We start from the raw sequence: 12,686 nt of genomic DNA, 5'->3' as shown, positions 1-12,686 counted from the left end.
GGAGGACCCTGCTCGTTCCATCCGACGCAAAACACTAGCTTCCGTCTACGCCGTCCTCCTAAGTCGAAGGGTTGCAACGAGAACTTCCTCGCTGCGTTTCGCTTAGAACCTTAAGCTACGTCCGCGCTGAAGCAACATCGAGCAACTCTTGTTTGCCTTGTATTCGATTAAAAAAAAAAAAAAGAGAAAAATGCATCAGAAAATTGCTCGGTCTTGCTTCAGCGTGAAGATACCTTTAGATTCGGTTATGTTCGTTCGCCAGAGTACATGAACTTTATCTTCCCCAGCAGCACGAAACTCTGAGAAAAGGAATCGATTTGCATAATGCAGTATCTAATGTTCGAAGACTTCGCTGTTCCCATCGAAACCAAAGCAAAGTAACCGAAGAAACAGAGTCGCGTCGTGAGTCCCGTATAGATCCGAGCAATTTTTCGCCGATCTAACGAATCGTCCGCGTAGGAGTTAAGCTAGTAGAGTCCAGATGACTCGCGCGGATTCCTTTCCATTAGGAGCACGTTCGCCGCCATTTTTGAGGGGAGGCAAACGAGAAAACGAGATGAGGAACCCGGCTAGGTACTCGGAAGTGACTTTCAGAAACGGACCGGTCCGAGCTCGTTAACGATTTTCTCTGGAGCCGGTACGCCGTGACGAAGCGCGGCGCATCCATCGACCCGACGAAAAGCGGGAGCTGCGAATTCGGGCAAAAATACCAAAGAACATAAATAAAAATCGGGACACTTAAGACAGGAAACGTGAGTCATTTCAGGTGGCAGCTCAGCTGACGGTATTTCGACTCGACATAATTGAACCTGGAATGGACTTTTCTGTACAGTGAGTGCCGATGCGATCTGCAAATTACTTTGGCGAAGCTTTTAGTACACAACAATGGCACTAGGAGTTCCATATTATAGAATGTTGCAACAGCTTTCATTGTTACGTGGAGCATTGTTTCAACGTGTTCCTGTAGGACGTCTTTTTGTTTTAAAAAATGCTACATACCACATTCTACCTGATACCGATTCAATTATAAAGTAGCTTGTGCCTAATTCCTAGCAAATTCCAGAAGCACTCGCGGTTCGGATATTAAAATTCCTGCAAATCCAGTTAGCAGACGCAAATCTTCCGGCAGCGCAAAAAACGAAGAGTGGCTTTAGATTCCGAGTCGGTGAGCATCGCGATTAATCCGCGGCGGGTCGGAGCCGGGCCGAGCGGAGCCGCACGGAACGGAGCCGAAGAGGAGAGCAGCAGCTGGAGGCGTCTAAACGCGGGCTGTGCGAGCTGCGACTGCTATCGAGCACGCGTGATATTAAAATCAGGTCACTGCCGCTGACTGCGGCCGCAACGACCGCTCTCCGGTATTTTCAGACCGACTTGAACGTTGCCGCGCGACCTGCGCTCGCTCGATGCACAAATCGGGAACGCTGCCACCGTGTCACCGAACGGTCGATAGCATTAATAGATCGCCTATCTGCACCTGTAACCCCACGGAGATCAGGAACGCTGGAACATCGCACTTCTATCCCAAAATTTTGACCTGTTTGCGAACGACAATTTTTCAGTCTAATATGCACCAATTCAATTTTGACCCCGCGGTCAAGAAATTGGACTTGGTTTATATTATTCAACTTATATGAGCCGTTCACTGCACAGATAAATTAACTCCACTTTTTGAAAAATCTTAAATTTAAGTGTCAAAGCACTTGGTATAATCATAACCTTTTATATTTATAATAACTTTCCTGAATAATAAAGATTAACACGATTACACGACAAAATTCTTTTGGCCATTGAATAATAAATAATTTATTTCAGAGGCCATTTTGATTAACTCCGTACTCTACTGTAAATCGTTGCAATAATGCAACTCAAATGCACTAGCAAGCGCTGAATGATAACGGTAAATTTTTTAGTGCCGACTTATCAGAATTAAAGTAAAATAAATTAGTCAGTCACAGTCTAATTGCCGCAGGATCAAGTACTTGTGAAGTCAAATTAATTATTATTAAGAATAAAGTTTAATTGGGTATGTTTTAACTTCTACTGTATACTTTTCAACATCACTTTTCAGATCGTATTTGGGATTAAATTATTGTAAGCAATTATTTCAATTTGTCGGTGGTTTTAAAGAAATAAATATTATCACTAGAACTACCGAGCCCTAAACGTGACTTAGACTTATCCCTTTATAATAACAGCAAGATTGAATTTGCTTAGGTTTCATACGATTTCATTGCTCATTTCATACGATTTCATTGCTCATTTCATACGAAGAGATATATTCAAACGTTTCTCGTGAAAACGTTTTCATAGTTTCAGTAATCGTGAAAGAAGAAATCATCCACCAGTCATTTTGACTGGTTCGGTAGTTCTAGTGTTATACCGTTATAATCAAGATGAGTGAGACTAATAACAATGTGGATGTGGAAAACAGTGAATCATCTGATGGTTCTTCAATACGATTTGTCAACAGAAAGTCTGGCTGAAGAAAACGTTTATAGTTTCCTTCGGATTTTTCTGATCGCAATGGTAAAAATATTGCAAGAAAGACATTGACTGGGAGGAAAAGAAGTTGTAATCCTGATAATTGGGCCCGAAATTTACATATTCGTCCTGAACATTTTAATTTTAACTAGGAAATTCGACCCCAACGGGTTAAAACAGTTTTAACCCGTAAAGATTGTGGATCTTTGTGCGTTCGCAGGTTGTAAAGCTTTTCAAACAGCGGTGAAATTAAAAATACAATAGAATTTGCATGAGCATCCGCAGGCCGGCAATAATGCACACGCGAGGCTGATTAAAAGGGGAATAAAAGCGGCGTATTATTTAGCGTGTCCTAAAGAGAGTTGAACACGGCAGGTAGGTTCAAAATCGGATAGAATAATAACAGATGCAACAGTGTCTTATCCCAGCGATTTTATCTGGCATCATCAAGCGCAATCGTCCCGGTTGTGCTTCCAGGAGGAGCGTTTAACGAGCGTTCTACGTCACTCACGGTAGCAACGAGTGCACGCATTGTGTGCCGTTCCCCTAACATTTACTTGCAGAGCCGTTCGACGACGATCAAAGTTCCCTCGTCGAGTTGCCCTGTTTTTCTTTCAGCGTTTAGAACATTTTTCAATCGAAATGTCATTTATCGACCTGCGAGGATCTCTCTCTCTCTTTCACGAAGCAGCGATCGAGGCCTAGTTTTCGAGTGTCGCTGCGAGTGTTTAACCCATTAACCGGGTAATTTACCGATCGCGAGCGAACACGCACGAGCAGAAAATGAAAGGTGAATAAATAACGATCCGAAACGATGTAGCTCACGCGCTGCTGTCGCCGTGTCTATTATGCATACGCGAGCCGTGCAGTGCAGTGTGCAGCGCGCACCGACTGTTCACCAGGTTGCGCGCGGCGCGATCGCGAATAGCTCGTCCGCGATCGGCAATTATGCTAATACAAGCGGAACGGTGCCGGCGAGCCGTGTCCCGGCGAGCGTACACACGCGTTTATGAAACATTTATTTGTCGCGATACCAATGGCGAATAAATAAGGAAACGGAAGATTATTTCGTCCCGGAGTAGTACGATCGAGCAGACCGATAACTCGACCGACCGTTCCCAGGCAGTCACACACGCACGCCTCGTGAGTAATTGCCGGTTCCCTTTTTTTCGCGATAAAAAGGACCACGCCACTGCCACAATTTTCAACGGCGAACAGAGATTTCCCGGGTTAGACGGCCGAGATTCAAAGTCCGAGCCGTCGCGCGTCGGGGGAAAAAAGCGAGAAATTTGAAAAACGGGGCGGGGGGGATGCGGGCATGAATGTTTAAAATCGCGGGGGGACGGCAACGGCGGCGGGGCAGGGGAGCGTAGTGGGCATGAAAAGTCATCGTAAAAGGGCGGAACGCGGTCGTAAAGTTGAACTCCGAGCCGGGTGTTCAGCGACGCGAGGCCCGTGCCTGCAAGTCGCTCGTTTGACCTACATTGTTCGGCTCGAAGTCGATGCAGGAACAGCGGGCCGGCCGAGTCGAGGCTAGCAGCTTCGGAGCCGAACCGAACCGAGCGACACGCTCGCCGTTTAAAATCGAGCCTGCAGTCGCCGCCGGATTCCGCTTCCGATCTCGCAGCTCTCGCTCCTCTCGCTTTCGCACTCGCGTTCGATCCGTGCCCGATACCCGGCCACGCTACCCTGTTCGATTCCGAACAGACACGGAATTTCCAACGAACCGCAGAACGATGATGCCACGCTGTCTTTCTCTCGACAGCGTTAGGCTGCGGTTACGCTGGACGTTTTCACTCGTTTCGAGGCGCTTTTACCAAGATCGAACCGTTCGCGAGACAACTAAGGGCCGACCTCACAGGTCAGGCCGGCGGACAAAATATTACAACCCCGGTTTTGTATCTAGCGTTTAGGAGCGGCCGGCTTGTCTACTGGATACAAAATCAGGTTTCTAATATTTTGTCCGCCGGCCTGGCCTGTGAGGTATGCATCGACCTTGATGCAGGCGGCTTCGTCGCATCGAGACGGACGAAACAATTGCCTGCCTGCACGACAATATCAAAATTAATTGAAAAGCCTATGTACGCCATCGAACACGAACGATCCATGATTTGCAGGAAGCTTCAAAGACCAGACTGGTGTCCTCTTCGATCAGATCAGAGAATGGAAGCAATCAGTTTTTTTTTTCACAAATATCGAAAACCACGTCCCCGGATTGATTAAACTTTGACAATATTTTGCAAGCTCACAGGTGCTTGCACTATTGGATGCGAGTTTCAATCCTCTCTATGCAACCGAGCCATCCGACCGAATGCACCGACGTGTAAACGGCTCAAAGGCATTAAAAGCATCGAAACAAGCGAAAGGATACGCGTTGGCCATCATCGAAAATCGCGGCGTAACCGCACCCTTAGGCGTGTTCATCGATCTCGCGGGGACGCGTCGCGAGCTATGCTCGTCACGCTTTCCAGGGATCCCATTTGCTATAAGTAAATTTGCGAACATCGTTGTTTTCAGAATAGAGTGGCTGTGCTCTTTGTAACAAAGGTCCGCGCGCGCCCCTCGCGCCGTTGTAAAACTGTGACGAGAGAGAACGGGGACAACGCTCCCATCTGGTGGAATGAACAGCGCCTGAGATACGGCAACCAGCCGGACGAGGCGGTAGACGAAACCGCTGCACTCGGGGGCGCAGTCTGATTTTTACGCGCCTCCCACGGTAAAGCTACCAAATTACGTTAATAAAGCTTTTAGTAGGGCGCCGGAGCTCGCGAAACTGTTTCGTCTTGTTTTGTCTTCCTTCACCTTTTTATCGGCCTTCAGAGATGGACCTGGGAAATTTATTTGCCGAATATTTCAGGAGCTGTCGGCCGTAAACGGAAATGAGCGTGGTTCGTGGGTTTCGTATGATTAGACTGCAGATTTTATGCGGTTATGATAAAAATAGGTACAAGTTCAACCAGTGAAACGATTAAGAATATTTCGAAATGCCGGCGTAATAAAATTAGTAAAGTACTTTTCACTTGGCTCCTATTTCTCACAATAGATGAAGACAATTTTTATTTTGTATACAGATCTGCAGTCTACTAACAATACTTTGCAGTCAACTAATGTGAAGTCCCTTCTAGTTATGGTACTTGCAAGATCTAGAATAGGGTAAGGGACCCAATTACTGCAGGGGTACCAATTACTGTGCGTATATTAATTATACTTCTTCTTAAAGCACAATGAATATTACATTTTGTCATTAATATTAGTTAATATAGATGTTATATATCTCTTTTTCAATATTCTTTAAAAATAAGTGTAATTAATATAGGCACAGTAATGGGGTGCTTTACCCTAGTTCCTTCATGAAATCTGTATCGTTTAAAAATCCCATTTGAATAGAGTGACCGTTTCGGTGAATAACAAAGAAATACTGCGAATTCTCGATATATGTCAACAACTTGGGTCTTTACAGCGTCGTATATCGCCTAAGAGACATACCCGAGTCGTGCTATGTTTACACTCCTCGGCGGGGTATACCTACCCCGCGACGTATATCATCCAGGCCTTAGCGACATATATAGAGACGCTGTAAACGCGCCCGAATTCGTAATAAGAGATTTGAGGTATCCTAGCCAGACTTTAAAAACTGTCTTTTGCACCCACGAATGCTTTTTCATATTCTATCGTTTTCTATTCTCATCGTCCAACTATAAATTTCCTAGAGCATGTTCCACCAATAGCGTCAAAAGGATGAATCGGTAGGGTCTGAAAATTGTTTAAGAAGAGTCGGGGAGGCAGACAGGGCGTCCTCACCCCCAGGATTTCCCCGGCCGGAAAGCAACCCCTTTCCCAGAGACGAGTGTTTTCTTAGAGATAGGAGGCCGCGAGCTAAATCAAGGATAATTGCGTGGCCGCGGAAAGTTCTGGCATAATCGCGTCGGTTCCCCGCGCACGTTCAACCGGAATAATAAGGACAAACCGGAAGGGATTTCGAGGTAACTGCAGGAGTCTCTCTCTCTCTCTCTCTTTCTCTCTGCCTCTCTTTCTCGGCGACGGTCTGGGGGAGGCCGGTTACGATCGATGAATAAGCCAGACGAAGAATAAAAACGAATCCGCGTCGGTTGGAAGCTCGGCCGAAATAAAAGCTAAAAATGTCCCCGTTGGCCGTCGCGGCGGGTAATGCCGCATAATGGAAAAACAGTGTAGAGGGTGCATTGTTGCAGCGTGTCGCGTCCATTCGTCGGACAACCGATTCCAGGGGGTTGTCCATTATCTTTTTACCGGGGTGTTTCCGGAACGCAACACGCCCCGACGACTGGCTCCTCTTCGTTAGCCACGGCGCCGACGTTTCGGGTTCTCGCGCGAGCAACTTTGCCACTTTCGCGACGTCCAGCGCGAAAGTAACTCCCTGGACGGTGTTCCTCTCCCTCGGGTGTGGGAGGGAGAAGCGGGGAAAGCGAGTTTTGATTCGCGACGAGGATTAAGAACGCGCGAGTGCAGCTGCGATGCTCGCAAGGCGGGGCCGGAATTCTGCTAAGCGGGGAGTAAGCGGATTTCCAGGAGCGATGCTAACTTTTTCTTCGGCGTCCGCCCCCTTTTCAGGTGTCGGCGCCTCGTCCGAGACCTTGGTCGATTTAACGGTGCATTTGTCGCAGTTGCAGCCCGCGTCCCCGCCAAAAACGAAAGCGAAATAGAGGCTAGTTTTGTCGTAACTCGGGATCGGGTTAGAAGAGCGCGAAATCACAACGAGCCGCTCGCTCGCGGCCAGGCAGCAACTGGGGCGCGAGAATTCCGTTTTCCACGCCTGAAGACGCGCGACCGACCGATTTTCGAGCGGGCCGAGCGTATTTTATTCCCCGCGTTCTCGCCCGGTCAGAATTAACATTGGCCGCCACCGAATTATCGACGGGAAATCGATTTCCGAACGCGTCAGGGACACGCCTCCCGGAGATACGTGTTCACTGACCTAAACCCTGACGGCCATACGAAAACGACGCTCCTCTCCTCGTCCTCTAACCTCTCCGATCATCTTGCCTCGTCTACTCGCGCTTCCTCCCCCTCAGATGCAATGGAAATTACAATAGAAACTCGTTTATACGAACCGCTTAACGCTAAACGTTATTATGCGAACTCATAGTTCGGATAAACGGGGCTATATTGTGATGCATACGACACCGGACGTTTTTACTCCTCCTCGTTACGGAGTATCTCGCGACTTCGATCGGGACGCTCGTCGCCATTTCCTAGCCCGGGCTCTTCCTAACCCTGCCTTAATTTTTCCGACACCCCGCGTCACCACTGCCCATCACCCTTTCCAATTTCACAATTTTTTCCTCCGCATCTGCTTGTGGCTTTAAGTTGAGCGATGCGGTAAAATAAGCATCGACTGTTCTCGGTGTCAATTCCGATATTTTCCTAATTACAACGGCGTGTTCAATTGTTCACGGAGCTCAGAACCCAGGCCTGGTTCTTGAAAGAATAACCAGGTGATTAAAGAGTTAATTTCCGATATCGAGACTGTACTCACGTCTTGGGCAGACAGGATCCTCGTGGCAGATTGTATGGTTGTGCTTCCGGAGTGTGGCCGATGATGCAAGGACTCGGCGGTATTGTCTCGAGAGCAGACGCTCCTGTACCAGGGCAATCCGCTCGAGCTGTCCCGTCTGTTCCGATATTTCCTCCACATGTGCCTGGCAGACAGACGAAAGGGTTATTTATCGTGAACGGTGGCGTTGGTTCACGGAACTTCGAAAGAAACAACGATCCGCCACCCCTAACCCCTTGCCGTACAATCTGCTTCACAGTTACTGCAATTAAAACCTCTTTGTCTCTAACAATCTCTTAGAAGACGACAATTGGTATTTATTACACTGATAGCAACTACATTTCAACTCAAAAGAGAGGTGCAACTGTTACACTTACAACTAGACCGCGGATTTTATGTTTCACCCCTTCCCGTGCTTTAACGAGTCTGACTCGTGACGAAGATTTTCGCCCGAACGTAAACATCACGAGTCAGACTCGCGGAATGATTTACAACTGACTACAGTGACGAGCAAAAGTGTAAATACAGTTCGCTAGTTTTACATGAAACGTGATAATACAACCTATTTTTCAATTGAATGATAAAGCTTAGGTAATAATAATTATATGGTGAATGTGATAAACAAAACATAACAGTTTATGTTAGATAATATTAACAATATATACAATATTTTACAAACATAAGGATTTGAAGCAATGTTTACAGTTTTGCACGTATCATCAGAAACAGGTAAGATAGTACACAAATACTAGGGAAATGAAATTGTCAACAAACACTGATAGCCAACTGTAGTAAGACACGTTTAGACTGGTGTTTACACAGTTTTTCTCCTATTTGAAAGTTAGTTGACACGCGTAAGTCAAGATGAAACCACTTAGTGCAGATAAAAGAATTGCAGTAAAATGTGGTGTAAGTCATACGATGGTTGTAAGAATAAAGAAAACCTATGGTAGTTGTGTCAACTTCTTCAAGAAACGGTAGACCGCAACTTGTTTCTGACAGAGCTGCACGTGATATTGCACATCGTCTTCGGTCTGAAAGTCATAAAACTCCAAAAATCGCGGCTCAAGACGTTGAAGTAAATGCAAGTGAATGAACCATTCGCCGCTCCTTAAAAAGAATCGGGTTAAAAGCGAAAGAAAAGACACGCAAACCAGCTCTTTCAGACAAAAATATTAAACTACGAAAAAAATTTGCTCATACAATACAAAGAGTGGAGAACAGAAGATTGGAAAAGAATTATATGGTCTGACGAAACAAAAATTAATAGATTTGAATCTGATGGAAGGTCTTGGTACTGGACTTCATCCGAAAATAGTAATCAAGCAAGTAGTATAAAACAAACTATGAAATTCGAGGGTGGCTCAATTATGTGTTAGGGTTGTTTTACTCATAAGGGTGTTGGTCTCTTAGTTCGGATAGAAGGTATCATGTGCAAAGAGCATTATTTAAATATTTTGCAAAATAATTTACCTTCTGTTGTTAATTCTATTGAATTTGGTGAAGATGAAGTAGTATTTCAACAAGACGGGGACCCTAAGCATATTGCAAAGATAGTAAACTGGCTAGGAAATCAAAAGTTTTCTGTGATGAAGTGGCCAGCACAAAGTCCAGATATGAACCCAATCGAAAATTTGTGGTCAATTGTGAAAAGAAGGCTAGCAAAATATAACAATCCACCTTCAGGAGTTCATGAGTTGTGGAAAAGGACAGAACAAGAATTGTACAACATTGAGCCTTGAAATTATTAAAAATTTAATAGATAGTATGCCACGCAGGCTAGAAGTAGTACAAAAAAGTAAAGGAAAATGGACAAAATATTAATTTAAAGCTGTATTTCTACGAGCACAATTAAAGTGCAAAACTGTAAAAATTGTCTTCAGTCCCTATTTTCGATAAATATTCCGTATATTGTTAATATTAACGAAAATAAACTGTTGCGTTTTGTTTATCCTATTCACTTTGTAATTCAATTGAAAAATAGGTAGTATTATCACGTTTTATGTAAACCTAGCGAAGTGTGTTTACACTTTTGCTCGTCACTGTATATCACAGGTATTTACATGCATTTCGGCTAGTATTGTTTACCGGCTAGTCTGTTTACCGCGCGTTGACCCCTACCGCTTGGGCCCGGATTTCGTCGAGCTAAATGGCACGGGAATGGGTGAACTATGCGAGCATTACAAGATATTAAGACTGCTTCGGATTTGTTAAAATGATTAAAAGAAGAAATACGGTGTGATGTAATTTTTAGTTTGCACAAAGATCCGCATATTTCACATATACCCTGTGAAATCCCAGCGACGAGTCTGCACGGCAAAGGGTTGAAAGAATTTCCTTTCCGCTACGGAGCCAGACGGCAAAGGGACGAAAGGAACTTCCCCCCAGCCAGAAGAGTAATCCCTCGGGGTGTCGCGGGATTGAAACAGTAAAAAATGAATCGGCCCTTAGCGACACGGTCCCCGGCGCCGGCATGTTCAACGAATCAGCGACACGACCGCGTTCTAATTAGTAGTAATTTCTGCGCGAGGATTCGCGCGTCCGTGCCGCGTCGCGCCGGAACGTTCGTGCAGCAACGACACCAATTATTTCGCCGGGAAATCTGGGAAACGTCCCGTTGTAATCCCGAGACCCCCCCCCCTCCGCCGCTAGCCTGACGAATAACTTCGCACAGTTCTGCCGTCGGTTGAACAACTATCGAATAAATTCTTGCCGCCTCTCCCGAATGAACCGACATAATCCTGAGCCCGGCCGCCGCAATTTCTGCAATAACGCGGGATTACCAGGCGCCGCGAAAATTTTCCGAGAGCCGCCGGACGCTGGGACTTTTTATCGGGAGGCTGGAATTAACGGAACTTACGCCCGAGTTAATTTCTACGGATCAAGGGATCGAGGAATCCCCGCCCCTTTGTATCCATGCCTACGGTTGCCGCGATTTTGCAGAGAGACGCCGCGATTTATCGACTAGCGGCTACTTCCGACGATTCTCACCAGCCTGAGTAGACTGCAGATTTTATGCATTTATTATAAAAAATGTCTGAACGAAATATAAGAGCGGAGTTAATATTATTAGCAAAAGAAATAAATGTCTATGTAGCTCCTTCGCCCTGCACGTTTCTATTGCGCATTGAAATCCGCAGTCTTGCTCGCGTCGGACGTGTCACGTAAAGTAGAACGGTAACGGACGGGTTAAACGATTTGGCAAACGAGTGGTTCATTCAACGTGCATTGTTGGCATTTGCAACGGTACGATAAATATTCATTTTTCACGTTCCCTTAAGAGTCGGATATTTGTTCTCGGATCGAGGGGCCAGCTGCGAATAAATTATGATAGCCTCGATCGAAAGGTGCAATCGATCCAGGGGATTCGCGGCGAACGGCGTCATTGTCACGAGTAGGTTCGACAGTGATCGAGTCGCGCGCCAGGGCCGACTAAACCTTTAATTGCTTCATTAATCAACGTCCCGGCTTTCGCTTTCGCGAGGCTGCAGCGTGCGTGTCGTCCTGTTTCGCAGTTATAACGCGACTGTCCCGGTACCGTTAACTTATTCGCTGACTTAACGGTCTGCCGAGGCGTTTGCGCGGTTAGGCGAATCTCGGCCCTGTCTTTCAGCTGGCGTGCCACTCGGCGCCGAGTATTTCGCCCGAAATAAATAATAGATTTCTGATATTACTGGCTGGGGAAACTTCCCTTGATTCTGAGATAACCTTTAACTGCGAGGAGGTGGATTTCGTGGCAGACTAATTTATTTATTCGGAGCCCTCCTTGATCTCGGTGACCGCTAGAATTACGCGTTTACGAGAAAAATCAATGAGTGTTACTTCGAACAATATTAAAGGAACCGGAAAATATCGGGACGTTACTTGCTACTTGTTAAGATCATAAGAAACAGTTTTTATTTCGCATAAAGATCCGCGGTCTAGCGATCACAGCGAGTCGTCATGGAATTAGACGGCGGATTCAGGAAGTCTCACGGAGTGCCGGGAGTTAGGGGTTAAGAAAGAGCGTGCGAAAATTATTGCAACAGCCGTTTCCTCGCGCGGAACGGCTCCGGGAAAAAGGAATTCGTTGGAAAGAAGCTATGCAAGCGAGGGAAGAAATTTCCGCGGCGCATACGTAGAAGCTATGAGGTAAGCTTGTTCATCTCTTACCTGACGCCGAAGGCAATTCCCAGCGCGACGATCAGCGGCAGCAGCGTCGAGATACACGCTAGAAAAACGGTCTGTATATCTGAGAAACCGGCGAGTATACCTGCAAAACGCGAATGTTCTGTTACAGTCAAAATATCACGGTGCACACAAGTTCTTAATCGTGGCTAACTAAATTCGCCGGAAACGTCAAGCATCGCTCTGAATTGCCACTCGAGTCGCTATCACCGCTATCGACAATCACGATTCGCGAAACGAAACGGGCCGGTATCAAGACGCGTGTGCGCCACCACCGCGCGTTCGCCTAATCACGACAAAAATTCTCTGCGAAGACAGCAGCGACGATGACATCGGCCCCAAACTAGCTTTCAACCCTTCGCTGGGTGCTGTCGTCCAGCAAATTGCCGATGAAACGTTTCGACAGCTAACCTCTCGCACGGAAGATGCATCGAGAAGAGGGTAATAAGACGTCGCTTTCGGGGACAACGATGACAGTCTGATCGACGCGGGGGTCGATCGCGAA

General features: G+C 46.3%; 1 protein-coding gene across 1 annotated transcript in view; it reads right to left on the bottom strand.

The window, feature by feature from the left end:
• The window catches only part of LOC143355637 (uncharacterized), a 97,202-nt gene that overhangs the window by 54,773 nt on the left and 29,743 nt on the right, over positions 1-12,686 (bottom strand). The window contains exons 3-4 of the mRNA XM_076790654.1: positions 12,167-12,266; positions 7,997-8,159 (exon numbers count right to left, since the gene is read on the bottom strand). Coding sequence (XP_076646769.1) covers positions 7,997-8,159; positions 12,167-12,266 — 263 coding nt within the window. The remainder of the gene's footprint in view (positions 1-7,996; positions 8,160-12,166; positions 12,267-12,686) is intronic.

The sequence above is a fragment of the Halictus rubicundus genome, chromosome 1 (genome assembly GCF_050948215.1).
Source record: "Halictus rubicundus isolate RS-2024b chromosome 1, iyHalRubi1_principal, whole genome shotgun sequence".
NCBI classification, from domain to species: Eukaryota; Metazoa; Arthropoda; class Insecta; order Hymenoptera; family Halictidae; genus Halictus; species Halictus rubicundus.
This window is presented reverse-complemented; position numbering and strand designations above follow the sequence as displayed.